This window comes from Trichophyton rubrum (genome assembly GCF_000151425.1).
Source record: "Trichophyton rubrum CBS 118892 genomic scaffold supercont2.11, whole genome shotgun sequence".
NCBI classification, from domain to species: Eukaryota; Fungi; Ascomycota; class Eurotiomycetes; order Onygenales; family Arthrodermataceae; genus Trichophyton; species Trichophyton rubrum.
The window spans coordinates 453,518-479,631 of NW_003456418.1; the positions used below are offsets into that span (position 1 = coordinate 453,518).

At 46.3% G+C, this 26,114-nt stretch overlaps 13 protein-coding genes across 14 annotated transcripts; 6 read left to right on the forward strand and 7 right to left on the reverse strand.

Moving 5' to 3' along the window:
* The first annotated feature begins 10 nt into the window (after nucleotides 1-10).
* Nucleotides 11-2,679, forward strand: TERG_07920 (uncharacterized protein). 2 transcript variants are annotated; one of them, XM_003231572.2, is made up of 5 exons: nucleotides 11-726; nucleotides 799-893; nucleotides 949-1,040; nucleotides 1,102-1,594; nucleotides 1,661-2,679. In XM_003231572.2, exons 1-5 carry the CDS (start codon nucleotides 429-431, stop codon nucleotides 1,853-1,855), a joined length of 1,173 nt encoding a protein of 390 aa, XP_003231620.1. In that variant the 5' UTR covers nucleotides 11-428; the 3' UTR covers nucleotides 1,856-2,679. The 2 variants fall into 2 exon arrangements, with proteins under 2 accessions (XP_003231620.1, XP_047607414.1); XM_047750506.1 differs by having other exon boundaries at nucleotides 1,102-2,679.
* On the forward strand, nucleotides 2,680-4,573 carry TERG_07921 (adenylylsulfate kinase). Its single transcript, XM_003231573.2, has 2 exons — nucleotides 2,680-3,376; nucleotides 3,430-4,573. Exons 1-2 carry the CDS (start codon nucleotides 3,369-3,371, stop codon nucleotides 4,448-4,450), a joined length of 1,029 nt encoding a protein of 342 aa, XP_003231621.1. The 5' UTR covers nucleotides 2,680-3,368; the 3' UTR covers nucleotides 4,451-4,573.
* Nucleotides 4,574-4,910: 337 nt separating this feature from the next.
* Nucleotides 4,911-6,449, reverse strand: TERG_07922 (glycine cleavage system T protein; the record flags this gene model as incomplete). The annotated part of the gene is made up of 2 exons (XM_003231574.1): nucleotides 4,911-5,973; nucleotides 6,061-6,449. 2 exons carry the CDS (start codon nucleotides 6,447-6,449, stop codon nucleotides 4,911-4,913), a joined length of 1,452 nt encoding a protein of 483 aa, XP_003231622.1.
* Nucleotides 6,450-6,848: 399 nt separating this feature from the next.
* TERG_07923 (uncharacterized protein) lies at nucleotides 6,849-8,673 on the reverse strand (the record flags this gene model as incomplete). Its single annotated transcript, XM_003231575.1, has 5 exons — nucleotides 6,849-6,929; nucleotides 6,986-7,942; nucleotides 7,997-8,123; nucleotides 8,182-8,324; nucleotides 8,440-8,673. 5 exons carry the CDS (start codon nucleotides 8,671-8,673, stop codon nucleotides 6,849-6,851), a joined length of 1,542 nt encoding a protein of 513 aa, XP_003231623.1.
* Nucleotides 8,674-11,083: 2,410 nt separating this feature from the next.
* Nucleotides 11,084-12,019, reverse strand: TERG_12615 (uncharacterized protein; the record flags this gene model as incomplete). Its single annotated transcript, XM_047751552.1, has 1 exon — nucleotides 11,084-12,019. One exon carries the CDS (start codon nucleotides 12,017-12,019, stop codon nucleotides 11,084-11,086), a length of 936 nt encoding a protein of 311 aa, XP_047607415.1.
* A 43-nt stretch (nucleotides 12,020-12,062) lies between these two features.
* On the reverse strand, nucleotides 12,063-14,474 carry TERG_12616 (uncharacterized protein; the record flags this gene model as incomplete). The annotated part of the gene is made up of 3 exons (XM_003231576.2): nucleotides 12,063-13,045; nucleotides 13,181-13,996; nucleotides 14,030-14,474. The coding sequence occupies 3 exons, from the start codon at nucleotides 14,472-14,474 to the stop codon at nucleotides 12,063-12,065; spliced, it is 2,244 nt and encodes a 747-aa protein (XP_003231624.2).
* Nucleotides 14,475-15,346: 872 nt separating this feature from the next.
* On the reverse strand, nucleotides 15,347-15,921 carry TERG_07926 (uncharacterized protein; the record flags this gene model as incomplete). The annotated part of the gene is made up of 2 exons (XM_003231577.2): nucleotides 15,347-15,859; nucleotides 15,913-15,921. 2 exons carry the CDS (start codon nucleotides 15,919-15,921, stop codon nucleotides 15,347-15,349), a joined length of 522 nt encoding a protein of 173 aa, XP_003231625.2.
* A 2,448-nt stretch (nucleotides 15,922-18,369) lies between these two features.
* Nucleotides 18,370-18,963, forward strand: TERG_07927 (uncharacterized protein; the record flags this gene model as incomplete). The annotated part of the gene is made up of 1 exon (XM_003231578.2): nucleotides 18,370-18,963. One exon carries the CDS (start codon nucleotides 18,370-18,372, stop codon nucleotides 18,961-18,963), a length of 594 nt encoding a protein of 197 aa, XP_003231626.2.
* A 128-nt stretch (nucleotides 18,964-19,091) lies between these two features.
* TERG_12617 (uncharacterized protein) lies at nucleotides 19,092-19,728 on the reverse strand (the record flags this gene model as incomplete). Its single annotated transcript, XM_047751553.1, has 2 exons — nucleotides 19,092-19,696; nucleotides 19,725-19,728. The coding sequence occupies 2 exons, from the start codon at nucleotides 19,726-19,728 to the stop codon at nucleotides 19,092-19,094; spliced, it is 609 nt and encodes a 202-aa protein (XP_047607416.1).
* Nucleotides 19,729-20,968: 1,240 nt separating this feature from the next.
* Nucleotides 20,969-21,424, forward strand: TERG_12618 (uncharacterized protein; the record flags this gene model as incomplete). The annotated part of the gene is made up of 1 exon (XM_047751554.1): nucleotides 20,969-21,424. One exon carries the CDS (start codon nucleotides 20,969-20,971, stop codon nucleotides 21,422-21,424), a length of 456 nt encoding a protein of 151 aa, XP_047607417.1.
* A 232-nt stretch (nucleotides 21,425-21,656) lies between these two features.
* TERG_12619 (uncharacterized protein) lies at nucleotides 21,657-22,278 on the forward strand (the record flags this gene model as incomplete). Its single annotated transcript, XM_047751555.1, has 2 exons — nucleotides 21,657-21,875; nucleotides 21,937-22,278. 2 exons carry the CDS (start codon nucleotides 21,657-21,659, stop codon nucleotides 22,276-22,278), a joined length of 561 nt encoding a protein of 186 aa, XP_047607418.1.
* Nucleotides 22,279-22,300: 22 nt separating this feature from the next.
* Nucleotides 22,301-22,775, forward strand: TERG_12620 (uncharacterized protein; the record flags this gene model as incomplete). The annotated part of the gene is made up of 2 exons (XM_003231579.2): nucleotides 22,301-22,489; nucleotides 22,575-22,775. 2 exons carry the CDS (start codon nucleotides 22,301-22,303, stop codon nucleotides 22,773-22,775), a joined length of 390 nt encoding a protein of 129 aa, XP_003231627.2.
* A 718-nt stretch (nucleotides 22,776-23,493) lies between these two features.
* On the reverse strand, nucleotides 23,494-25,443 carry TERG_07929 (uncharacterized protein; the record flags this gene model as incomplete). Its single annotated transcript, XM_003231580.2, has 2 exons — nucleotides 23,494-23,691; nucleotides 23,746-25,443. 2 exons carry the CDS (start codon nucleotides 25,441-25,443, stop codon nucleotides 23,494-23,496), a joined length of 1,896 nt encoding a protein of 631 aa, XP_003231628.2.
* Nucleotides 25,444-26,114: the final 671 nt, after the last annotated feature.

The following is a 26,114-nucleotide window of genomic DNA, read 5'->3' on the forward strand; positions in this document are numbered from 1 at the left end:
GCACCTTTCTTACGGCTTATCTTGTTAGAAGCTTTGGCAACGATAGACGCGTGTCACTTAGATCTTGTTTAATAAACATGCCACTACATGTATCAGTAATAAATATAATGTTACCTTGATGCCTCCTCGAGCCTAGCTGCCGATGTAGGACTCGGTGCATATAAATCGCGGTGGAGCCAGCCTCGGCTCCCTATTGGCTCCAGCACCACCGAGCTCTCACCTTAACCCAACCTATTCCTATCTATCTGTCTAACAACATTCAGATGTCAACAACAACCACCGCTTAGCATTCAACCAGCTCTATCCAACCGAAGGACCGAGTGCTTCCATCCAGAGAGCCATCCATCCTCTCTGGCCGTTCTCCTTATGACCGCGCTTTTGGCCCAATAACCACTAGCCACACCGAACAACAACTTCCAGCCGTCACAATGTCCAAACAAGCAAGATACATCCTCCTCTCGCTACCAAACTCCATCTCCCCTTCACATCACCGCGATGATGCCCTTGAAGCCATACGCTCAATAGTCGCGGACAACGGAAATACAGCCCCCTTCACAGTACCAGAGTTCAAGATCGGAACCCTGGACGCCCTTGTACAGCAGGCAGATGAACTGGGTAAAGTCGAGGCACTTTGCGAGAATGTCGTTAGTAAAGTAGGAGATGTGCTTTCGAACGTGTTAGAAGGCGATGAGGCGCAGATATCGAGGATGAAGATGGTCAATGAGAGTGCGTTTCTGTCATTGAATACCGGACGGATAGGTGGGGTATGAGAGAAGGCATGGCTGACGAGGAATATAGGACCGTTGGATCAGTACTTGCAATCGTTTTCATGGAACAAGGTCAAATACAGAGCTGACAAGTCGTTGGCAGAGTTGATTGATCTCCTGCAAAAGGTATATGCGCGAGATGTCTATGTTATGGACGAACGATAGCTAACTTCCTAATCAGGAAATCAATAGCATCGATAACGATGTGCGAGCGAAATTCACCCAGTATAACAGCGTCAAGTCAAACCTGGCTGGTCTACAGAGGAAGCAAACGTCAGTCATGATCATGACTTTGTTCCGTGTGTTTTATTTAGATACTAATATTTTTATGCAGAGGAAACCTTTCCACCAAGTCCCTGGCCTCAGTTGTTGATCCTAGCCTCCTCGTGCAAGACTCAGAATACCTAGAAACTCACCTTATTGCTCTCCCCAGCCGAGATGTCAAGGATTTCCTACGTGCATATGAAACTCTCTCACCCATGGTCGTTCCACGCTCGTCCATACTACTTGCTTCAGACGATGAATATACACTCTACGGCGTGACGACGTTCAAGAAGCACAGCGCAGAATTCATCCACAAATGCCGCGAGAACCGATGGACGCCGAGAGAATACAAATACGTTGAGGACGGCGGCGAAGAAGAACGCAAAGAAATTGACCAAGTTGCTGGCGACGCTAAGAGACTGTGGGGTGAAGCTTTGAGACTCGGAAAGACTGGATGGGGCGAAGCCGTGATGGTGTGGGTGCACATCCTTGCTTTGAGAATGTTCGTTGAGACCGTCCTGAGGTACGGGCTGCCGTTGGACTTCACATCCGTCTTGATTAAGGTACGTACCGCAGCCCCTTCCCTGTACTCTTTCCATAGAGTACACGAAGCTAACGTCCCTCATTAGAGCACGGGTAAGAACGTTAAAAAGATCAAGGATGCGCTCGACTCATCGTATTCTTACCTGGGCGGTAATGCGTTTACTCGGGACAAGAAAGGTCGGGTTCGGAAGGACGACCCGAATGAGATGCAACAGGTGGGCGTTCCCGACACGGCAGCCGAATATACAGCCTTTGTATATTATGAGTTCGAGGTAGAGTAAGTTAGTTGGTTGTTATCTTGGAATTCGGGATGGTACATAGCTGCTTTGCTGTTTTTGTCTGCTTTTTGTCTACATATCTCTACTCCTATGGAGTAAGTACCGTTTAGGCTATCTATGTGAAATTTTAGGCAGTCCTTTTTTTTTATCACAGGCAGATATATACTTCTAGAATTGGATAAAAGATCGTTAGTCTGCGATCACCGGCAGTTTTGATATATTTTCGTGTTATTCGATTCGCTGTTGGTGATACAAAGAACGTTGGGCTCAAATTGAGGAAAAACATATTCTTTCAAAGCCACGTACTCTACAAAGGACCTTTTCTCTCATAGCAAAAGAGCAACAACTTCCACAAAGACGGAAATCAAACACAAGAGGCAAACTTCTCGGTTTGAGGTTCGTTTCCTCTCATTCCAGGATTTGATAGATCCACCGGAATTCTTGAGAGATCAGTGGGGGGTTGCCAATGAAGAAGTGTAGCCAGGCAAAGCCGCTACTTTTTCCAGGAGGGATAAAACGCCGGATATGGGACTTCCAAGGCCAGTAACACATCTCTGACTGCTCCCCTGCCATAGAGCTGTTATCCGATCCTCAAACTGAAGCCAAAATCCCTGAATTGGCAGACATCTTTCCAAACGAAACACGTTTGGTCGCCAGTCAAGATCATCGCCAATCTCCGCCAATCTCAGCCATTCAGCGACGGCAAATACGTTGTCATGCTTAGCAAATCCGGGAGTCTAGAATTTAGACCTCCCCAGCTCCATCGCACGGCGGAGCCAAAGCCCAGGCTGGCAACTGAGCTGCTTAGAAATATCTGGGTCCAGGACCGTACGAATTAATAACTCGCTTGGCCAGATGGCTGCTGGAGATCAAAAGTGGCCACCTATGCTCTGCACGGCTGCTTATATACGGGGAACATCGAGGAAATCGTTTCAGGATGTAACCAACAAGGTTACACGGTTATACGAGACGGTATGCCGACTCGGGATCTTTTGTTGGTTGTAGATAATACCCAGATGCTGAAGAGTGCTGAAGAATGAGGGACCCTATTTTACTGTCTACCATCTCAACGAGGGATGGAAAAAGTGATACGGCCGCTTTAAGTGCCGTTTTCCAGGTACAAAGCCATTTACAACCCGGGAGGCGAAAGAAAAATTATCGCTCCCTATTTCCATGGTTCTGAACGAACCACCAGGAGGGGCGTTTCATCCGCCAAACTCTGCGACATTCTGCTCGTCTTATCTTCAGCAGATGTACGAACTGCTGAGGACCCGACCTAAACCGTCCCTGTCGTTTTCCTAACTTGTAATCTTACCCCGGGAACCGGGATCCCCTTATTACCCGCATCCGAGTTTATCCTCCACACCTGAGAGGGCTGGATTGATATAAATCTCAACACATCCGGCTGTTGGAGTATTCCAATAATCTCATTCTTTGCATCCACGATAAGAAGCGCCGCCAACACACCTCCAAGACTCATAATCCTCTTCGCAACTCCCTCACTACATCCGTCACAATGGGCTCGTACGTTCATATTTTCGTTTGATAACTAAGTTACGACAGCTAATTCGTCATAGACTCGTCCATTTCCACGAATCTGACTTCACTCGCGAGACTCGCGCTGCTCACATTGGCCAAAGAGGCTTCACCGTCTGGTTCACCGGAATTTCAGGCTCCGGAAAGTCCACCATCGCTGTAGCCCTAGAGAAGGAGCTCATTTCCAAACGCAAGCTCGTTACTTACCGACTTGATGGCGATAATATACGTACTGGTCTCAACAAGGGTCTCAAATGGTCGGCAGCAGACCGAACTGAGAACATTCGCCGTATCGGCGAGGTAGCCAAGCTCTTCGCCGACTGTGGGATTGTTACTCTTACTTCTTTTATCTCACCGTTCGCCGTCGATCGAGCTGCCGCACGTAAGCTGCACGAGCTATCAGAGGCAGAGAAGGAAAGAGGAGAAACTCCCCTACCGTTCATTGAGGTTTACGTCGAAGCACCTGAAGATGTCGCCTTCAAAAGAGATAAGAAGGGCCTTTTGAGAATGCAGAAAAGTGGAATGGTGAAGCTCTCGGGTGCAGGCAAGTCGGGTGATGAAGAATACAATATCCCCGAAAATCCCGAGATACACATCAACAACGACGAAAACATGACCATGGAGATTGCGGTCAAGCTCATCATCGACTACCTTGAAAAGAGGGGTCTCCTCGATAGCCCACCAGACATTGCAACTGCTGAAGCTGAATCCGCGAAGCGCGTGAAGGAGGGCCAAGACATCAAAGAAAAGAGACTACTGCGTGAGCTAGACGAGAAAGATGCCGCCGTCAAAGCCGCCGTGGCTTCCGGTAACAGTGAGCAGATTGAAGATGCCCGGAAAAGTGCAGCCTTGGCTGCAGGTGCTCTCAAGTCCTTTATCGCCAACAAGTACAGAGCGATCGATGAGGCCGCCAAAGCTGCTGAAGAAGCTGCAGCTGCCAAAGCGGCCGAAACTGAAGAAGCCAACAAACTTGCACAAGCTACACGTGCTGAGGCTGCTAAGTTGGCCCAAGATCTCGCTACCTACGATGCTGAAACTTCTGCTCGTACCACTGCTAATTAAGCAGCTCCCCCTCTCTGTTTTATCCTGTTTTCACCTGCCTTATGCTGTAAAGATATCCTCTCACACCTTGATATAGAGCACGGAATAGTCACGAACTACGAACATAGATTTTGTTATTTTTCATATATTTCCAAGTAAACCAGTACTTGTTAATTTACAGTAGATAAGTTTTTGACATCGAACGGCTATCATAAATGACTCGTAATCAGATTGGATCGCTGAGTGTTTGGATGTTTTCCAGTTAGATTTGCGTATCTATTAAAAACGGTCGCTCGTCCACTCTATGATAACGCTTGTGATAGTGAACAGAAATATATGTACATATCTAGTAAATCTATGTCAATTCACTGAATATGTCCCCTGGAAGGTTTAGAGCTGTATTTCATACATAACAAAAGGTATAATAAACATCTCAATGCGAGTAAGTGGGACAGCGAATTTCATAAGCTATAATATGAGATTACCCCCTGTAGAATTTGGATTCAATCCAAGGCATAGGAGTAACAGTAGCTTTGCGGAGTTTCTTGCGGACAAGGATCCCGACCTCTGTACCCTTCTTATGAAGACCCTGCTTAATGTATCCCATGGCAATGTTTGTACCACCAAGAGTTGGGCTGGGGAGGCCAGAGGTAACCACACCGACTTCAGTTTTACCATCTGCAAGGTCCACAATGACTGCACCTTCTCGGGCAGGTGCACCGCCTTCAACTGTAAAGCCAACTCGTCGCCGAGTAAGCGTCTTGGCTGGGGATGCGAGTTGTGGGAGAATGGTGGAAGCTCCGTTGAATTTGGATAGGGGAGACGATGGGTCCCTTCTGTCTTTACCAACAACCCAGCCAAGACCAGCAACCGGTGGCGTCTCGGACAGAGATATATCATGGCCATATAAGCACATGCCAGCTTCCAAGCGAAGAGAATCACGAGCGGCTAGCCCAGCAAGCTTGACATCTGGGTTGGAGATGAGAAGTTCGGCAACACGGCGAGGCAAATTGGCATCAGAATCAGTAGGAATAGAGATTTCAAAGCCGTCCTCTCCGGTATACCCTGTTCTGGAGATTAGAAGACGTGACGGGGTGCTTGATCCATCTGGGAAGTTCAGATGGAGCTGGCGACATTGGCCAAAGTGAAGGGTTGAAAGATCGGCGTCGGCGGACGTTTCTTTCTTGATAAGTGGCTGAAGTGCGCTCGCGCTTGCGGGGCCTTGAAGAGCAACTAGAGCCCTGTTATCAAGTATAGTCCAGTTTATGACCGAGTCGCGCTTGGAGGGATCTTGAGAGTTCCTGAATGCCTCGATTTCTTTTGTTAGAAACTCGAGGTCTTCCTTACGACGACCTGCATTTGTAACGAAGTAGAATGACTCCGGTCCAAGGCGTGTGACCACAGTGTCGTCAACAATTCCACCAGTACTTTCGTCCAGGAGACAGGACAAGGTAGAATGGTTGTCCTTTAGAGAGTCAAGGGAGGCAGGAGTAATCTTCATCAACAAGTCTCGTGCACCTGGACCGATAATGTGGTGTTGGACCCTGAGTATGAAGGATGCCAATTAGACTATCAATTTTAAAATATAACATAGACAGATACCAAGACGTAGGTAACATCAATGCACTCACATATGGCTCACATCAAACAAACTGGCCTTCTCTCGCGTCCATTTGTGACTCTCGACGTGGCTCAAGTCGGCATATTGCAAAGGCATGGCATACCCCGCGAAAGGGACCATTTTGCCCTTGTGCTCAACATGAAAGTCATAAAATTGCGTCCTCTTGATGTCAGATTCAGCTGCAGAGGAACTGGAGGCATATCTCAGCCCTGATGGTGTTCCCAACGTGCTGCTGGCAATCAATGGCTGCCGATATCTCACAGTCGGAGCTCCGTGAATTCGGCGGTGATGTCGGCTCAATTGAGCGCCGTAGGTAACTCCGCTCCAGCATCTGGAGCTCACCCTGGCCTGGAAGACACCGCTTCTGGCTAACTGAGGTACTCTTGCGATTGACTTCATGGTGAATATCGAATTGCGGACCTCTGGAATCAATACAGGGCAAAGTTCGGCAGCAAGAATGAAGTCGGAAAATGATCGGAAAAGTGACGGGGAACTTTCTAATAGCCGGTCACGTGGAGATATGAGTTCCTATCGGCTGATTACATAATGGCTTTGTCACATGACACATATTTAGTCCGAACTCCCGAGCAGAACATCCATTAATTTTCAGCCTCCATTCAAAAACACCAAAACTCCCGATATCCTCCTGTAGAACTCCATCGAGCTCTCCATCGATTTTCCTTCATATATAGGCTATTGAAAGTATACATCCCCAAAATATGATATTGCAGGATGGCCATGTTATATACCCAACTCCATGAGCAACCACCGTGAAATATAGAACTGCCTCTAGTCCTTTTATAACCCGTTATCCTTACAGGAAAAGGCACTGCCGACCTTTCCACTCTGGTAATTGAGCACGACACTGTCAACAGATGCCTATATAGGTTGTTAGTTGACTGTCACCTTGAAGGGCTGTAGCTGATGCATCTTACATATGTTCCTGGGCCAAGGAATAGCAAGCCGACGCCAATGAGGAAGACATTGACGCCCCATCCGATCCACCCTCTTATGCTTCGGGGCTTCCCTGGCTTCTCGGCTTCGTCTGCAGACTGCATTCGCAGATACGCCACTCCCCAGAAGATGAATCCAAAGAAAGAGTCAAAAAGCGAACTCATTATGGAGAGAAGATCGGTGAAGAATGGAATAACCTCAGCCACAATGAAGGCAAGTATCCAAAGCACCGCCAAAATTCCAGCCCAGGAAGACCAGCCGACCAGAGTGTGTTCTGTCTTATGGCGAGTGTTGTCGAAAAGGCGGAAAAAGATGAATCGTGCAGACACCGATGCATAAAGCACTCCAAGGAAAATCAATGTAGGTACCATGAATGAAAAGGCAACCTTCTTGTATACCTCATTGCTGAGGGAGCCAAATGCTGGTGCAGTCATGTATTGTGTGCCTGTAAAGACATAGACAATTGCACCCACAATACTGAACACGATTATCTCCGCAATAGTGACCACCCAGAGAGCTTTGCTGAAATCTTTTGGGTTTCTCATCTCGGCAATAAAACTGGGAAGGGTGATCTGGCCGATGAAGGTATAGCTGATGTTTAAAAAGGCAGACATTCCCGCAACAAAGGTCGTTCCGGGAAGTGGAAATGCTGTGACAATAGGTTCACCCCCCATTAACTTGCCATCAGGGCCTTTATGATTAGGATCAGGGTTATACTTCGCTGGGTGAGCCTCAAGTCCGGCAAATATCATCGAAAGTAGAACCGATATAAAAGTGAAAAAGGCCGATAGAGTCGCAAGTTTTGAAAGTGTATTGAAAGTCCTTGGTATGGAGCACACGAAAGAAATGACAGCTGTCACTGCGACAAACAACACGGTACAAGTGCTGTGATTTGTCATTGTGTTCAAGTACTGTGCACCGACCAAGCAATGTAAGCCCTGGAGACACATGTTAGCGATGATGCGATAATGGCCTAGAAAGACAAATCACACCTGGATAAAGGTATTGTTAAGGAGGAACATGATGGCCGTGAGATACCATGCCGCCCTAGAACCCCAGAAAAGGCGTTGGCCGATGTCACAGATATCCCGTACATCCGGATGGCGCAGACAATATTTCCTGAGTATACCAGCGGTTATTGAATGCGATACCCTTGTGTTCTGAAAAGAATGCTTACCAGATGACCAATGAAGTATATAGTACCATTCCAGCGACCACAACCGTAAGTATCAGCCCTGGTACTAGGCCGAGGACCGAATAAGAGTATGGAAATGACATGATAGCCAAGCAGATATACTCTGAAAATAACAGAGCTGCAGTCTATTTCAGGTTTACTCTGTGATTAGCAGCCTAACCACAAGAGTAGAAGAGTTGGTTTCGAGAAAAGTGACTATTCATCACAATGAATGCGGTGGGAGAAGTTTAGCAAACAAACCTTCTGCCAACTACAAGTCCTATACTTGATGGCATGGCCTGCTTCCAACTCAACCTGCTTGCTCACACTCATAGCCGAACTGCTATCATCTTCGCTGCCGGAGGTTTCATCTCCAGTACCACCGTATCCGCCTTGGGTAAAAATTTGCGAGGGCCCCCTAGCATGAGCAGGCAACGGAGAAGTATCAATTGTCGAGAGGTCCTTGCTGACCCCATGTTCTCGATCTAACGCCATTTGATAAATCTGATGGTACGCTTCCAGCGTACGGGAGCAGGCAGGGCAGTGGCAGCGATTCTTCGTTCGACTGATGACATGTACTTTAAATTTTGCTCTTTCTGTGATAGGTAATAAATTAAGGAGGGATTCCTCTTTCCGGGAATATTAAAAACTAACGATTGAACTTTCTTAAAAAGGAGATATAAGCTCGTGATCGCAATATGTCCACGGGTACTCCGTAGGTGGTAGAAGTTTAATTCCGTTCGGATGAAATGTTGGCGGCTATAAGGTCAACGGATTGCCCCAAATATATATAACAGGATGGCAATTCCATCGTTTCAATGTGACGTCGTAGCAGCGAAGTGGAAAAATTCATATCCCTGTGCTAGTAGTGGACACCCTTTGCCCCCACCCTGAACTCCGCAATCAGGAAGCGCATCTCGATCATCGCCGGGCATCTAATTGGATATCATTGTTGTTAGTCATGCATCTCCCGCATCCTCCCATCCTGGAGCCCCAGTTTTTAGTGGGAGCCGTGCGCAGGATTACAGTCTTGGCATATGCTTGGCACGCGTTTGACACGTGGGGTTGGTGATGTCATTATTCCAAGTGCGATTTAGCGCGGCGGCCCCTCCGTTGGCAAGCCGACAAGTGCCAAGACTTTGGGGAAGCTTGGTTGTCTTGACCAGTAGCTTATTGGTACCACAACAGACACCATGTTAATAGTCGGCTATTCGCTTCTTTGCATGTTGTTCGAGATATAATATTTACATTCTAGACCATGTTGAAAATTATCTAAACTATTTAGTATGGAGTATTCGGTATACCCACCACAGATGTCAGGAATATTCGGTATACCCACCACAGATGTCAGGAAACCCATTATGTTTATCAAATTATCATGGTCAATTGCCCATATTGAGGCACTAAAGCGGCTCAATATTAGGATGAAAGGAATTTTAACTAAACAAGTAGTATAAGACAAGGCATATATTGCAACCATTATATATTGCAACCATCATATAGGTTTTTGCCATAGTTACACGACTGAGCTATCCACGGCCTATTCTGTCGCCTCTAGATGCGAACTCTATACCTAAGTCGAAAGTTTCATACTAAAAGCAATATATAATGTCGGAGTATGAACCACAGGACTATGGGACAAAAAGGCCTTAAGGCCCTCTGCCCCATGTTCCCTTTGGAAACATGAGCCATTTGCGAGTTCTACTAACACAAGGATGACTAATCCTGAGATACATATAATGGTATTTCACCCCCCAGAGATTCTGGGTTTAGCTCCAGTCCTTCTACCTTTATTAGTATGAAAGTAGCTGTCTTTTATCGCTGCCACATGCAAAACTGATTATTCAAGTTTTAATATTTGTATATTTGCATCTGCACTAATCTTAAGTAATAGTTTCGCCATATCGGTAGCGTTAGGATATAAGATATTCTTTATAGCACAATAATTAGTACTGTAGTTCTATTCCATTTCTATGAATTGTTATTTCTAACATAGTAAAGAGGAGCTCCATGATCTCAAGGCAGCGGTGCTCTCCCGTGTGCTATTAATGGGGTGCCACCTTTACTCCAAGTAATTATGTCTACTCTATTATTTGTTAATTAGTAGTCCCGCCATTTTAGTCTATTACGCTAAAGCCACTGTTCTCAGTTGGTCCCCTAAGTGGAACTTCACCCTCTCTGTCTCTGGTAGTGAATAAATCATTGATATGCTTTTCACTCATATCGCCCACGAAAGGGTTAAGATTCTAGTTTTTTCCATAGCCCCAAATCTACCCCCCTTTATATCTACCAGAATTCTAAACACCTGGCTATCCTCAATTCTTCCTATATTTAGCAAAGTATTTAAGACGTTGGCTATCACTTTGTTAACACCTAGCCATGCAGCATTCCCTAATGCTCTAATAGTTTTTCTGTACCCTTGTACTGCATAAGAAACGGGTGTATTGCCAAGCTTGTTTTTTCCATTCTGCTTAACTTGCTTGATATTTCCCAGCACTTCAACCACTTTACCACACCTTTACTTACTGCTGAAGACAATAAGATCTGACCCTAACCACCATTGAGTCGTGGGTCGCACCATTTGTTCGATATCAGCAGATTTACGATACCTTCATTGCCGTTTTCAGCTGCGTAAAATATTGGTGTCTTTAAATTTCAAGAGCTGTCCACTTAGTTTGCTGACTCCGCGTCTTGAGCTAATAGCAAACGGACTATAGTGAGATGTCCATTTTTCGCAGCCAATGACAGAGGTGTCCTCTGCAAGTCATCCTGATGCGTTGCATCCACTGCTGAAGTGGGTAGAAGTAGGTCAACAGCCATTTCATGCCCATATTCTGCCGCATTGGTGTTTTGCTAGAGTTGTCTTTTGCATCGGGATCAACCCTTTTATCAAGTAGAAGGCGCTTTATGACGTCAATATGTCCATAACTTGCAGCGTAAAATAAGGGACTGCGCCGAGATGAGTCCGCAACATCTGGAAGTGCTCCCTTCGCCAAAAGAGGTAGTTCAATGAGTTGATATCCCCATTCTCGGCAGCATATGATACTGCATTACGACACGTTTCACCTTTCCATTCCAAGGACGCCCTGTGCTCTATCAAGGATTTAACAACAGGATACCAACCTTGCTGTGCGGCCATGACCAGAGTCTCACCCCCAGATAACCCATCACTCAAACTTGACACCTCATTCAATAGGAACAAAGTGTATTCCAAATTGCCTTTCCGAGTCTCCTGTAAGAGGGTATCTCCGAGATATTCTCCCCGAATTCTCTCCCTGTCGAGGAGGTTTTCGAGGAGGTAGTCAGGTTTGGAAATTGCATCTCGATCGATTAAGGCTTTTTGTAAATTGATAACTTTTTCTTCGAAAGGTTCAGGGTTATAACAAGCTTGAAAACGAGCGATGCGAATGAAAGCCTTTGCGTAACAGTGAACTGCATCGGCAAGCGTGTATCGAGATCGTCTTTTAAACCATTCTTTATCACGGTAGTTGGCTGAGTTTCTCTCATTATACCAACAATTAGTCCCAAATAAAGATATTTGCTTTTGTTGACTGAGACTAGATTGGCGTAGAATCTTGGTGATACCACCCAGACTAAACTCAATCTCCTCACAATATAGGGCCTTGCGGTAGCATTCACACAGGGACACTACCAGGAGGCTGTAATGGTTGAGGTATTCTGTTCCTTTTACAGGACCTTCTTCCGAATTTGAGCCTATTTGTGACTGTTGGCTATATGGCACCGCCCATAATAGTAACCTTTCAGCGTCTAGCAATGGCCGCAATAGTAATGTTTCTGCGTCTCTCCAATTATTTTCACGGACAAAAGTATTCTGCCTCATCTCTGCCAACAAGATAGGGCTCAAAAACTGGGAGAAGCTTCCTTTAAATTATTAACGCTGGAATGACACAGGTAAAAGCATCCACTGCGGATCCTAGGCCACTCTCGGTAAAAGATCCTAGCAGCTTTGCAACATTTGCATTCACGTACTTCAGTCCCTTGCTCTTCTGAAACTCGGTTTTACCACCAAGATTTTTGATAGTATGTGTTATTGAGGAAAAGAATAATGCGTAGATCTCCTGAGCACACATCATTTCTAACGATGTAGCATCAGCTGCTACTTCTAGCACTGAGAAATTGGTACAGTCTCTAACAGGTATGTTATGTCGACCAAATAGCAGACCTGTCTGTTGCTTCAATTTAATTTTCCTCTCGTCAATCTTAAAGCTTCCATTCTCGCGCCAAAGATAAAAGTCAGTAGTGGTATATATATCTATGGTGGAATCTGGTATTGGGGAAATTATACGCCTTAGGGATATCTGTAACTTGTTTCTCATACCTCGGAGGGACCACAGCCATAAGCCTAGAACAGCCTCCAGCTCAGATTCATCGACATGCCATTTACCACTAGGTTGTCCATCTTTATCGATTTCACGGTTTAGTGATAGGTAAATGTTTCCACTAGTAGTATCCGTTCCTTCTAGCGTTGAGTGAACGACCCAAAGTAGAGTAAAGGCCGAATCCCACCCTTTCTCAAAATCAGTGTCAGATGTAAGGAAGACCCGCATCGTAGACTCAATGGCCTTTGCCAATATCTGTGCAGTGCTTCGAACACTGACAAGCTTATCCTCCCAGCTATCAGTCAAACGGGCGAGTCGAGCCCTGTACATAAAAGACCTAACGCATCCCTCCACTGGTAACGACTTGGCCGCAGATTGTTTTGACTGAACTGCAGCCCGCCATCTATACGGGGCACACTTGACGTAAGATTTCCATGTCTCATCTATTTTAAAATTAGGGTCCCACCAATCTTCAGGGATCAGGAGTTTATTTCCTCCATTTCCCCTTATTGCGGGATCATCAAAGTCTACTCATAAGCCAGAAAAAATGCAACTTCCAGCGTGTTCCACAAACATCTTTACAAAGACCAGGTTCTCGTTTTTCAGAAACTGCCCTTGTATTGAGGGAGTATATTTGGGCAAGCGTCATGCTTTTTGAAAACTTTTTGTTGTGTGATATGGGCCTGATACGACTGTCCATATTTGCTTAAACTCGGAGTCGAGGGGGCTTGGCCCAAGTTCAGTTCCAATATTTAGAGCAAGCCAGTCAAGCTCGTGGGTCCTGTACAAATCAGGTTTATGTGCTAGATAAACATCTTCTTCGCGTAATCGACTCGCGCGCAGAGTTGAACGCACCACACTCATCAGTATCGTCGCCCCGAGTTGGGCCACTGCGACGGACGAATGACATTCCCTGAGTCCGAGGAACTGTAGTAAAAAACCCACGGATGTGCTTGTTATAGCACACCATATCCAAGCTCCGTTATTTCCATTTCTCCCTATCTTCCAATAAGTGATATACCGTGTGAACTCGCCTTTTTTGTGCGTGTATGCGAATGAGTCGAAGGCTTGGTCCCCAACAAACTGTGTACCGGGTTGGACCCAGTACACCTGGGAGGTAGTTGTACCCCCATCTCCATTTCCTTTTGACCTCCTTTCGAAAACCCGTTCCATGGTGCTGCTCTCAATTAAGTGAGCGCAATGCCCCGTTCCAAAACATAAAAGAAAGGTACCAATAACAACCAGTGGAATGGCATAGTTATCTTGTAAGTCTCGTTTCACGTCATTGAATTTGTATCTAGCAATTGTAGCCCATACGAGGACACTTAATTGCAGCAGACCACCAAAGATAGCAGCGGCAGTAAACCAATATTTTGAGCCTTGTTTTATACCCACATTTAGTGAAAGATTTGGGTGTATTGCAAAGTCCTGGTCGTTATCGGATCCATCCTCCATAACCTTCTTTTCTTCATCACCCACTCACCTCGTTATTTCTTCCCAATCTTGATTACCTTTTTTAATATAATCCTTGAATAAGTAAATTCCAACCGTGGCTTGAGAATCGGATGTCTTCTGAAACAAGTCTTCGATTGTGGCATTCTGATCATGTACGATCTCCAGAAGCTTGGGGCGCCCAAAAACGCGGGCAATGCCTCCATTGTTATAAAGCTCACAGTCTTCTCGACTGGTAGACGAGCAAAGTTCGGCTTCCGCATTGCCAGCTCCCTCCTGGGCTCTCCCGATGAATGCTCTTAGAGACGGTGTTCCGCAGACCCGAATTGCCGATACAATTGTTGTGATAATACCTAGAGGTGCCATCGAAAAGATGAAGATGTCCGTCTTGGTCAAGCATTCGCTTAGATATTGTTTCGTCGGCGCTTCCCCAAATAGGGCAATGAGAGGCGCTAAATCTGTAGCCAAATTGTTTGAAAACTCATCCCACCAGCTTCCTACCATTGTAACGGGGAGGTATATTTTCTGTGAAGGGAATTATGCATTGAAGGGGAACCATGTAGCTGTCGGAGTGCTCCTTGTAAAGGATAATTTTCCTGAGACGTTCATGACCTCCTGCACCGAGAAGGACTTTGGTTAAATATATCGCCAAGGATTTAGGAAAGTAGCCTTTGCCAGGGACGAGATGGGTAAATGTCTGCGCCAGGATGCGCACTGCCAGACAAGTCCGTGTTTGAATCATTTGTCTTGTCCCCATTTGCCTCCGTGGTGGGAGCACTGTCGACACTCCAGTAGCTAGTGGAATATAACTGATAAGGGAAGTACCAATCAGAAAAATAAAGGATGAAACGGAAAAGGTACTGTCTTACCTGTAGCTAGGCGTCTAAGCTAACTAGTGTTTTCCGCCCTGCGAGACGGTTAGTACAGCCGTCTGAGTGTGTTACATCGGTGCCTAATTGACTAAATTTAAGTAGGATTTCCTGTGGGCTGCATTACCACTCAATGCTTAATCACCGTCAATAGTTAGAGGGTTACAGGTATCAAAAGACTTATAATTGCTAGTAATAACGTTAAAAGCAACAACTACAGTCATAATCCATTAGTTCTAGGGTTAATGGCCGAGATCTAATATATTTATATACCTCAATAGCGTGAAAAGTTCGAGCATAAACTTCCTTTACATTGGCACTGAGGCCTTAAGGACTCGGTATGTTAAGTGTATTGTAGCATGAAAACAGGTAATTATAATGGGGCCGACGTATTCTCTCCTTGATGCTGAGAATGTGAAAGCTGACAGAAAAATGAGGGCTGGGATATCGTAGACCCTCATCATTGAGCGGGAGGAAAATAAATAACAGGTAGGCATGAGTACTCTCTTAGCGCAAACTTCCCTCGCAAATCTTGTTTGCAAGACCTGCTAAAATTGCATCAATCTCCTGTTCATTCTCCTGTAGTTCGTATCGCTTATCGTTGGATCTGTCAAGATAAGACTCCAGCATTTCCTGCTCAAAATTGTAGGAGTAAAAGGACACATGGCTGCCAACAGCACAAATACCGTAAATGGCCCCCGAATACTCTTGCTCTGCACGCACTACTTTCAGGTAGTCCAACAGCTGGCCGGTAATGTCGTTCCAGGACGATGCACTGATAATGACCACCTTCTTAGAGAAGTCGCCTTGCACGCCATTTCTGATGCTGAGGATATTGATATTTGCACGATTCCTGATCTCCTCTACCAGTGATCGATTCTCCAGCTCTATCCCACACAACCTGTCCTGAGTAAAGTATAGAGGTAGAACATGGGCCCAAAAGTGGTTAATTGGAGTCTCTTGAAAACCGTGTTTCTTGATTTCCGAATAGTAAAATTGAGGAACAGGCTTGCGTAGGTACTTGCATATCATCAACACATGAGTATACAGCAGATTGAAAGGTATCAGCTCACGTATGACATTATTATCAATGGACAAGTAATGCAGCCAGATTTATGTTGTTCGTCTTTCGGTCATCCAAGGCTGCTGTTGTCTGCTGGCGTTGCTTTCGCCAAGAACTCATTATGTAATTCATTAATAAGCGTTTCGCATTATAGTTATCCCGCAGCCGAATCACATGATGGGCCCCGCGCCCCGGCCTGGCCCAGGCCCACCCGCCGCAAGAACCATCCATTAATTCTAACTTCCAAGTACCAACGAAACAGGTGAAATGTGTCCATGACAAGAGCGAGTAGGCCAAAATATCAAGAGTGATAACACCACCACTGCTGGAATATCCATCTTACTCCGTAGGCTGTGGGGAACTTTTCCAAATACCCTTGCCGCCTTAGCAAAGGCTTTAGCCAACCGCAAGAGATTGCCCATCCAGCGCCATCTCATAGCACTCTTCTAATAAACAAACAGAAACTTCTCCACTGTCCATTTTGGCAAGTAAAAGGGAGCAAAGCAGGAATTTTGGGAACGACCTGGAGTCTGTGGTGCCATTTAAGAGCTAATAATTCTGAATTGTTCCTTGCAGGGCTGAGAGCCAGCGGCTAAAAACTTAGAACTTGATGGTAACAATGCTATTGTGTAACAAAGAAAAAGAGGAAAAAAAGAAAGATAAAAGCCACAAATAGAAGACTAAAGGAATATGGGTATAATCTGCATGATATATCTACTTTATCCTCGGACTTTCGTTTCCATAGAATATCTCCTAGAACGAGATTCTCTTGAAAGTGTCCGCTGATAATTTCTTAAAAATGGCAACCTGTAGCAGTATATTTGATCATGTGTGTGCCAAGTATATACTAACTAATCTCCAGTTTATGGGTTAGTTTAGAGCAAGATGGAGGGGAATCAATTGCCAGCATGGACCAACACCTTCGTAAATGGCGCCTGAATTATGGAAATGTTCTAATTTTAACGAATCGTAGGTATAATTGATTTGGGTTGGCTGAGCTTGAGTAACTAACTAAATTGAGTAATGGTATTCTGGAAGTTGACTCCATGGGGTATACCAACGTCTGCCTTGCCGGTATCGTGAATGACATCTGACTGAGGACAGGCATTCACATTTATGCACACCTAGCTGTCATTGAAATTATAACAACTCATCTTAATCCGAGGCTTATTACGTATATAAATGACATGTATACCCCCGAGTTGCTGGAGGCAGGTCATTCTCCTCGACCCTACTGGAGGAGCCTAGCCGTGGTTGCAGCCTTTGCAATACTGTGAACTATGGCTGACGGTTCGATCAAGGTTGAGAATTGCCCCACCTCGGGACGGCCCCACACTACCTAACTTGTTATGACAGTTTGCCCCTCCTGCCACTCAACTTTTTGGTATGTTAGATTTCACAAATGGAATATACGATCACGATCTTTACGTATGAGATATATTAACAAAATGCATGAATGCCCAAATTTAGGCGTTTCCTTGATTTAAGCTGCCGGTCCAAACTCGATGCTGGATTTGGAGTCAACTAGCTCAGACGAAGGGTGCTTCATATGCTGATTATGATGTAGATCTGACAGAGGGTCACACGCTAACTAGTATGAACCTACAAGGAAGGAAAAATGACCATGGAATATTAGAAGGTAGACATACTGTGCAAATTTACGAATCCCTTATCACACATTGCATCTATCTCGTGGTTTAGGCCTCTATAAAAGAATGTCCAGGTTTATAGTCAGCTCCTTCTATTAGGCTTGAAGTGCCGCCATTCCACTTTGAATCTCCGTTCTGTTGCCAGTTAACATCCTTATCGTTCAACGCCCACCATGTTCGACACCACAGCAGCGCATAATGAGCTTGATACCATCCATCAGATCCAAGATGCGCTGGTGGAGCGTCTTAAGCAGGAGCGCACCAAGGGACCACGCGCTATATTGGCAGCCATAGACAATGGCATGACTTACCTTTACAATCTCGCTGTATTTGTGCATGCAAATTTCAATTCACAGGTGGGAGATATCGGGCCCACGCCTCCAAGCAAAGCCCTCTTCCAAAATGTGAGAGCAAGTTTTCAGCAGGTCCAACAAACAACGGCGGGGACCCTGGATGATTTATCTCGTATTCAAGCCGAGGTAGGCGGACTGTGATCCTGTCATAAAGAACCTCTCGTGGCGACTGACCTTCAAAGAGTATCGACCTAAGCTCTACTCGGGTTGCGAAATTACTGGCAAAAGTTCAGGAAGCCCAAAAGTCCACCGAAACAACGCTCAAAGACCTTGGTGAAAGGATTGCGGAGGCGTCGCAACAGGAGCAAACCTGGATTGAACAGGTAAAGAAAAACGAAGAGCTGCTAAAAACTGCCGAAGAAAAGCTCAGAAACGACGAGGAAGCGCAAAGAGACACTAATATTGGGGTATGTGGCATGGCTTAGCATTCCGTCTACCTGTTGTCTTTCACTCTAGTTACTGATCATGATGTTATTAAAGCTTAGTATCCTCATACCATTTTGGGGATTAGCTGGCTTGATTGACCATAGAGCAGCACCAGGAAATGTCCTACTCTCCTCTGCAGTTGGCGCCCAGAGGCAAGCACTACAAGATGCGAATAATTCATTGATGTCTACGAGAAACTACCTAATCCAAACGAAGAAAGAAGAAGCGGATTACGTGAACGAAAGAAACCAGCTGGATGTGCTTACGGAACAGCTTCAAAACTTGACATCCGCTATTGCTATGACCGCAGGCAACATCAATGACATGGTTAAGGCTACCGGACAGTTGAAGGAAAACGCCATTCGCATGGTGCAACTGGGGAACAAAATGTACAACGACGCAACTATTGCGTCAGGAGATGCGTTCTTCCGGGATGAATTTGTTAACCCAATACTGGACCTCTGCTCTTTGGTAGTGATCGAGTTCAATGCCGCGCCTAAGATTGAGACGATCCTTGACGAGTTGAAACAGGCCTACGGTAACGCCCCTATTCCCCAACCTATCAATCAGAAATTCGAGGACATTAGGGCACGCATCAAGCGGTTTCTTCCCAAACAACTGCCCTCTCTATAGTAACTAGGATAGAGTTATTATTAAGTAAATATCAAATTGAACTTCTTGACGTGTTCCATTTAGCCTACTTACCTTGGATCAAGACGAGTATCCCGTTTCCCCGCTCGCAGTCGCATTAGCCTTAGAAATTACTCCATGAGCTGTTTATTACCAGAGGCTGTTGGGCCAGATAAACCTTGCCCGGTGGGCCTAGTCTTGAATGCAGGAAGATGAAGGCATGAAGCGGGGTTTCCTCGGGTTGAATGCACCCAGGGGTATTTTGAACTTGGTTCATTGCCAGCAACCTTGGATGGGCACTCGTACGCATCCACGAAGCCAAAGCCCTGCCAGCCAGCAAGAACTTTGACTCCAAGATTATGCTGCAGAAACACGATCTCAACGTGGCATCCGCTAAAGACTTTGAAAGCAATTTCATGAGGGGTTATGACGCAGGCAAGCCCATGCAGTTCAACCTCCAACTTTTTTGAGCAATGCATCTCAACAACAGGGGGCTTAATATCCCTTTCCAAACTTCTCGGCTCTGCAGGGTGGGTAACATCCCAATTTTGAGTCCTATTTCCAGGTGGATATCGAACGTAAGGCGATGATTCACTTCCCCAGATGGTAAGTGACCTATCACGATATGCAGAGCGATAACAATGCTCAACTCTGCCTAGGGTATCCCAGAAATACTTACCCCTCAGCGTAATATTAAAGGACTCTGCCGTTCGCCTGGTGTTAGAACTTTCAACAACTGCAACGTAGGAAATTTCGTTAAATACCCATTGCGTTATATGAACGTTACTATTCAAAATGGCAGACGACCGAGAACAAGTTACCAATGCTGTCCAAATTCAAAAAAAGATGGACTATGGCTCGGGGCCGGGAGACCTTCCTGGTATGGCTGACATAGCCGTCGCCCAAATCAAGGCCTCAGCTATGTTCGCGCACCCATGGCAGCAGCTTCTGGGTTCCGCTCCCGTTGCTATCAACTCTACCGGACTGGCATTCGTCGCTGCAACGTCCGACACCGCAGCTACCATAGATCTTGACCCCCCTCAAGGCGGGTTTAAATATCTCCAGTAAGCAATATCCTGAAGCATAGGGAACTGCACAAGCTGATCATCTGCTCTCTAGCTATAAATCCCTCCGCGCCAATCTTACCGAATGTGGTGACATGGGCACAAGGGCCTTCCTGGCGGCTGATGGTGGAATGCTGTATATCCACAGTGTTGCTTCCATGATCCCCGATAGGGTATGCCGTTGCCTGTTCTATAGTTTGGATATATATATTGGCTAATGTGCTATTTAGGTCAATAGTATCATGGAAATCATAATCGATCCCATGAGCGCTCAGAGAATGCTCAAAGGGGCCCTCCTTAGCATTAAAAAGAGCGCTGACGACTGCTATGACAGGGCCAAAACGATTGATAAAGGGTTTAATGACTGGATGCTGTACGCAACAGAGCTGTATGCTTGCTGCGTGGAGAAGGAATCATCTGCCGAGGAGCAGTTGGCGAAAACAAAGCTTCAAATGCTCGCAGCGCAAAACATTTTAAAAGCTGACGAAATCAATGTCAAGAACCAGAAAGACGCGACAAGAATATTCAAGAAGCAGCTCCAGATAGCGTCAAACGTATATAAGAAAGCTTCGGATAGCTTCCCCAGTGGGTGAGTCTGACAATCTCATATACACCTACCATAAATCCTAGGATTCCCATCCTTTATCAACGGGTTAAGCAAATGCATCGTCTTGTGGTGTAAACACCGCCACCGTTTCCAATCCCCTGTCTGGATCTAAGCATCTCCATGCTTATCCACATTCAAAAGGAAGGGTGTCCTTTTACCCTGTCTGTTGATATAAGAGGAAATTCAAGGTTTATGGTAGGCTGCCAGAAGAGCATAGCAAAAAGCTGACACAATTCAACAAAATAGGTGGGACCTTGTGGGCCAGGAAATAGTTGGTAAGCTTGGAGATACCCTCGTCACTGCTCTGGGTCAGTTGGCCACGGCATACACGGAGAACATGAACTATACTGCTCGAGCAGAGGAGGCAGAAAAGCTCTTCAAAGACTTCAATAAGAAAGGAAACGACGGAAGTGGGAACGGGAATCCTCCTCTCCCAACCCCTGAACCAAAAGCAAAAGCTCCTTTGCCTCAGAATAGCACGGACCCTGCATATGTGCAAATTAAGCCGACTATCGTTTATCTGAGAGTGTTATATTCCATCCTATTTAAAGGGAATGGTGGTGGTATCAACTGGGATGAGGTTTCCACAACTACTGGCTCTGGATCCAAGTCACTCTTATACACTCTGCAGATGCTCAAGAATGCTCGCGATCAATTCATCGAAGTGACGACTGACAAGGACCCAAGCGTCAAATTCAAGCAAGTCCTTCAAACTTCTATTCAGGTGAGAGTTAAACGGAGATCAAGCTTGTCACACCATCGTTCACTGGCTAACAACAGGCGGCCATATTAGATCGCTACCGAGGTTTACAATCTCGGTGGGAAGGGTAGTATGAACGATCTCCCTGGCCCGGATGATGCGAAGGTCAAGAAGTGGCAGCAAGATTTCAACCCTGTATACATTGACGCAAATGAGCTGTTTGCAGTGTCCAAAGCCCTTCCTGGCTCAACCGGCACCGTATGAATTTCCGCTCTTGTAATCGCGAAAAAAGTTACCTAACTAATCGAGTCGATAGGAGACGGTTATGGCCAATCCCAATAAGCAACAAACTCAGGACCCCCAGATGGCACAAGGCCAGGCGGTACTCGAAGCCGCCAAAGATCGACTGCACACGACCCAGCAAGCCTATATTGCATCATCGAAGGCTTACCAGGAGGCCACGAAAGCTCTCGCCAAAGACCAGAGTGATCTGGCGGCAGCACAGAACAAGCTGTTGCAACTTAACACCGATGAAAAGAATCTTGTACGCCTGCCTGTTACGCGATTTTAGCCTGTCAGATCAATTATTAACACGCAAATTTTAGACAGCCATAAAGACTATCCTTGAGGCATCTATCCGTCTCATCGCCGTTGTCAAAACCAGAGTCATGGACCTGGTTACGTTTTTCAATTCGATCAGTTCGACCATCGAAGTGATTGTTGAGGAGGTGGTGGAGGAGTTTTTGAGAAAAATCCAGGAGAACGTCGCCAACAACGACCCGGATGGCGAATTGGATGACCTTAAGGTTGGCAATTATAACTTCACTGACCTGGCCCGTACTGTAAGTGTGACGTTGTACATTGAACGGAAGAAACAGAATAAAGTGTCTGACAAGAAGATGCTAGCAAATCTACAAGAGCGCCATCTTCATGCGAGCATATTTTGAGATATTCGGCGAGGTGGCAAAGATGTGGTCCGACTTGTCCATCGAAAACATCATGCCAGGCATCCAGCTCCTGGTTGGTATCAGCTCCGGATTCGCGGGACAGTTGGGCAAAGATCCAAAGGAATCCAGAGACAAGGTCATGGAGAGTGTCAAGAAACTTAACAACTGGTTCACAGATGCAAAAGCCAAGATTGAGGACCTCGCCGGAAAAGTAAGTGCCCCTATCCGTGCGCTATGCCTAGCAAATACTCCTAGCATATGGTATCATCAAGAACCCACACTGACCCCCTCTCCAGGAGCAAGAGAAGATTCTCGGCCAGATGGACAGCCGCATTCAACAAGTCGCAGAAGACACCACAAAGTTGCCACCTCCAGAACCGACGACCGCAGAAGCCATCAATACCGGCGCAGCTAAGGTCAAAGATGCAGCAAAGAGTGCAATTGAATTCAATGCGGACAAGAACCCCATGGCTGTTTGGGTAAGGAGGCAGCCCTAGGAGGTTGGAGGTTGGAAGGCTGGACGATCTCTCCTATCTTTTCATTGGTAGTTATTCCTTGGTATGAAGCTGTTGGGCAAGCGAGAAGCTCGTCAATAATTAGTTAAGGGAACTCTTGTGGTTGGTGACCAACATAACTATAACTAGGGCCTCACTTATAGTTGCTCCCACAATCTATGATTCTGGCTGAGGGCAGTTAACTCCCACTTAACCATCATATCGTTCATATTGTAAATGATACTGTAATTAGCGTAAGAGATAATAGATCATACCTGGTAATAACATCAGTCATCGTTAATCGTTGGACCACTTACATGCATTGGTCTGAAGTTTGATTGAGCATGCCAACTGATGTGGTATAGTGCATGCTGATATCCTTCACCTATTCGTGTAGCTACGGATGGGTAAACAGCCATGGTAACTAGGAGCAAGCTCCGTTGTTGAGCCGAAATTGTGGCACTGGTGACGGGAAACACACCCAGCCACCTCACGCAATTGAAAGTTTCCTTCAGTAACTGCTCCATACGGGGTACAAATCAGCCTTATATTCAGGTCAAACTTGTTGGGTTGCCTAGACGTCGGGGTGGTCGGTCGGCTGATAATAAATAACGGCGCAGAATCAACGCCAAGTTGGAATGTATTTCTTGCATAAGATTGTAGGTTGGGAGCGCGGCAACTGGTAGTGCTCGATGGTGAGGTCGACAATACTCAGTTCATTTCACCGAAAACATACTTCCGAACGGCCTACAATCACATCAGCGGAGGAGTAGGTACACTGAGACTCAGTCCTCACCGTACGAAGGACGCCCTGACGTTGCTGCATAGTATAGACCCCTCGATACTGCTCGATGGTTTCGTTGACGACCCGAGTCTTAGTCGTTTGTCCATTGCATATGGCAGTCATCTTTAGCTCCATCTACGCCTGTCATCAGTAGCCCGTGACGGGGATTGGTTAAGAATGTAATCATACCTCCCTGCGTAAAAACGGCTTCATCAAATTAGTCTCAAACCCCATATTCTCGTGACCCTCAACCAAAGCGATCCCCAGCGTCATGGGTATGAACTCGCGAACACCCGTGATAGCGCCGCCACAGCCAGCACCGCTATTCCTACCGCCACGACGAGGGGCTACCGCAATTCTACCTCTATGACCATTTCCGCCTCTCGCTTGAGCGGACAATTCCTCGGACTTTTCTTCGTCATTTCCATGCTGCACCTGCCTTGGCTGAGCTCTGGCCTCGACGTATTGTCGGTCTATAATTGTGACAATATGGTCGGCCATGGTGGCATCGGTGCCGATACCATTCGCGTTCATTAGTGCAAGCAGGTCTGGTTCAGTTAGATATCCAGGTGGTGAGATCTTACCTTCACTGAGCATGGCTTCGGTCGGCTCGAAGACCTCGCCTTCGATGAACGTGGGAAGTTCTTGGTTGCTCCACCGATCGTAAACGTAGACATCGAGATAGTTGTGCTCTAATATGACAAGGCCAGATGCCTGGAATTTTTCCGGCCCATAGAGAATACTAATGTCGGTCTTTGACCCCTGAGCGTCTTTGCTGCAGCATGCCAGGAAGCGCCGGATGATGAACTCATGAACACGCTGTTCTTCATGTGAGAGCGTAGCTGGATTGACGAAATTGACCGGGTGGATAGGTGGATGGGCCTTGTCATTATTATGTCCGTTACGGGGCCACGAAAAGCCTCCTCCTTCGACCAGCGCCGTTGCATAATCAGCCCAGCGGCCACCCTGCGCCTGCTTCTGGACGAGGCCGCGAAGGTCCATACCCCGATCGAACTGATCTGTCTCGGTTCGAGGATAGCTAATCCAACCTTTTTGGTACAATTTTTCTGCAAGCTGCAAAACTTTTTGACTATTCATTCCGAAGAATCTGCTACCGCACTTCTGAAGCTCTAGAGTAGTCAACGGTAAGGGTTTCCACTTGCTCGTTGGCGTGGTTTTGACCTTTTGGACCTGAGCATTCTGCGAATCGAGACACCGCTCATAGAGAATATCAGCTATCGATCTGTCGAAGAGATGTTTACGAGCCCAACTAAAGTTCACCCTTGCTCCAGCTTTTTGATGCATCAGTTTGATGCTCCAGAATGGTTCCGGGATAAAATTTCGAACGCGCCAGTAGCGCTCGGCGATGAAGCCAAGCGTAGGAAACTGGCAGCTCCCGTAGCTGATTAATTGACAGGCTTCTGACAGATTGCCTCGCTGAAGTATGGGGCGAAGGCTAAGAGTGAGGTGCCGGGTGAAGCTTGCGCCCACACGAAGATCAAGCTCGATACGTGAAGCTACTGCGTTGGCTTGCGCTTCGTCGAGATTGACAGGACAATGAACGGCGTGGATGATATGTGTTCTTTCAATGTTGAAGAAATATGCTCTTACTGTGCCGCTAGCACGAACTAGAGCCTGGTTGCTTTGTGCTGCCACCGACCGAATCTCGGTGTCTATATGCTCGCCTTCACGGTCGCAGTCGGTCCAGTTAAAGAGCACGTCAGCCCGGCGAGCGTGTCGCTTGATGTTGTCCGCGATAGGCTCGCTGTCGCTACTAACGAAAACCTCGATGGGAGCGTCAAAAAGCACAGATGGGTCGCATGAAGTCCAGCTCTTGTATCGCGGCTCAAACTCATAGCTGAGGAGGTGGCCGAGCACAGAGGTCATCATGACACTGCAATGACCCCATTGCGGAAAGGTGTAGTCGAATTCGTAGTTCTTCACATACGGATTGCCTTGGATATCATGCTTGCACGTCCATTAGCTCGACTGGCGACTGGCGGATTGCGCGGGTCTGTCCTCACGAACGGTAATCACTTGATCTCCCAAGTGGTTTGCAATTGCTTCTGCAATCGATGGCTTTTCCGCAACGCATTAACACCGTCCTCACCCCCATAGCTGGTCGTGTGTTTTTCAATGTATATACTCCATACTAAGTTACCCCCGAACGACGCTTCTCCGAACTTGCGCAGGCCTAAGGTAAGTAGCTGTATGCGAAAATCATGTTAGCCTATCTGGCAAAAGGCCAGTCAACATGTCTGTAGGCTTTTTGTACTCCGTATGAAGAATAATATTACTGTCTAAGAGTCTCCTGAGTTAAGGAGATAAGAAGATGAAGTTGAAGTTGATATTGGAAGAGAGGCTAATTAGTCACATGATACGGAGTATTCCAATTGATTATAAGGGACAAAGCTGCTAGTGGTAGTGCTCGCTGATTGGTGAACTATTAAGTTAGTCATCACTCCCAAAAAAAAATATGGTGAGTTCTTGAATTCTCCGCCCGTCTATCAGTATCAGTTAGATATGCCACCAGTCGTATGGTTTACAACCGACGCAAA

Excerpts from the sequence above, each read along its gene's own strand:
- TERG_07920 (XM_003231572.2), top strand. The coding sequence starts at position 429 with ATGTCCAAACAAGCAAGATACATCCTCCTCTCGCTACCAAACTCCATC. Across the intron at positions 1,041-1,101 it reads GGTCTACAGAGGAAGCAAAC|AGGAAACCTTTCCACCAAGT; the intron begins GTCAGTCATGAT and ends ATTTTTATGCAG. Across the intron at positions 1,595-1,660 it reads TCACATCCGTCTTGATTAAG|AGCACGGGTAAGAACGTTAA; the intron begins GTACGTACCGCA and ends GTCCCTCATTAG.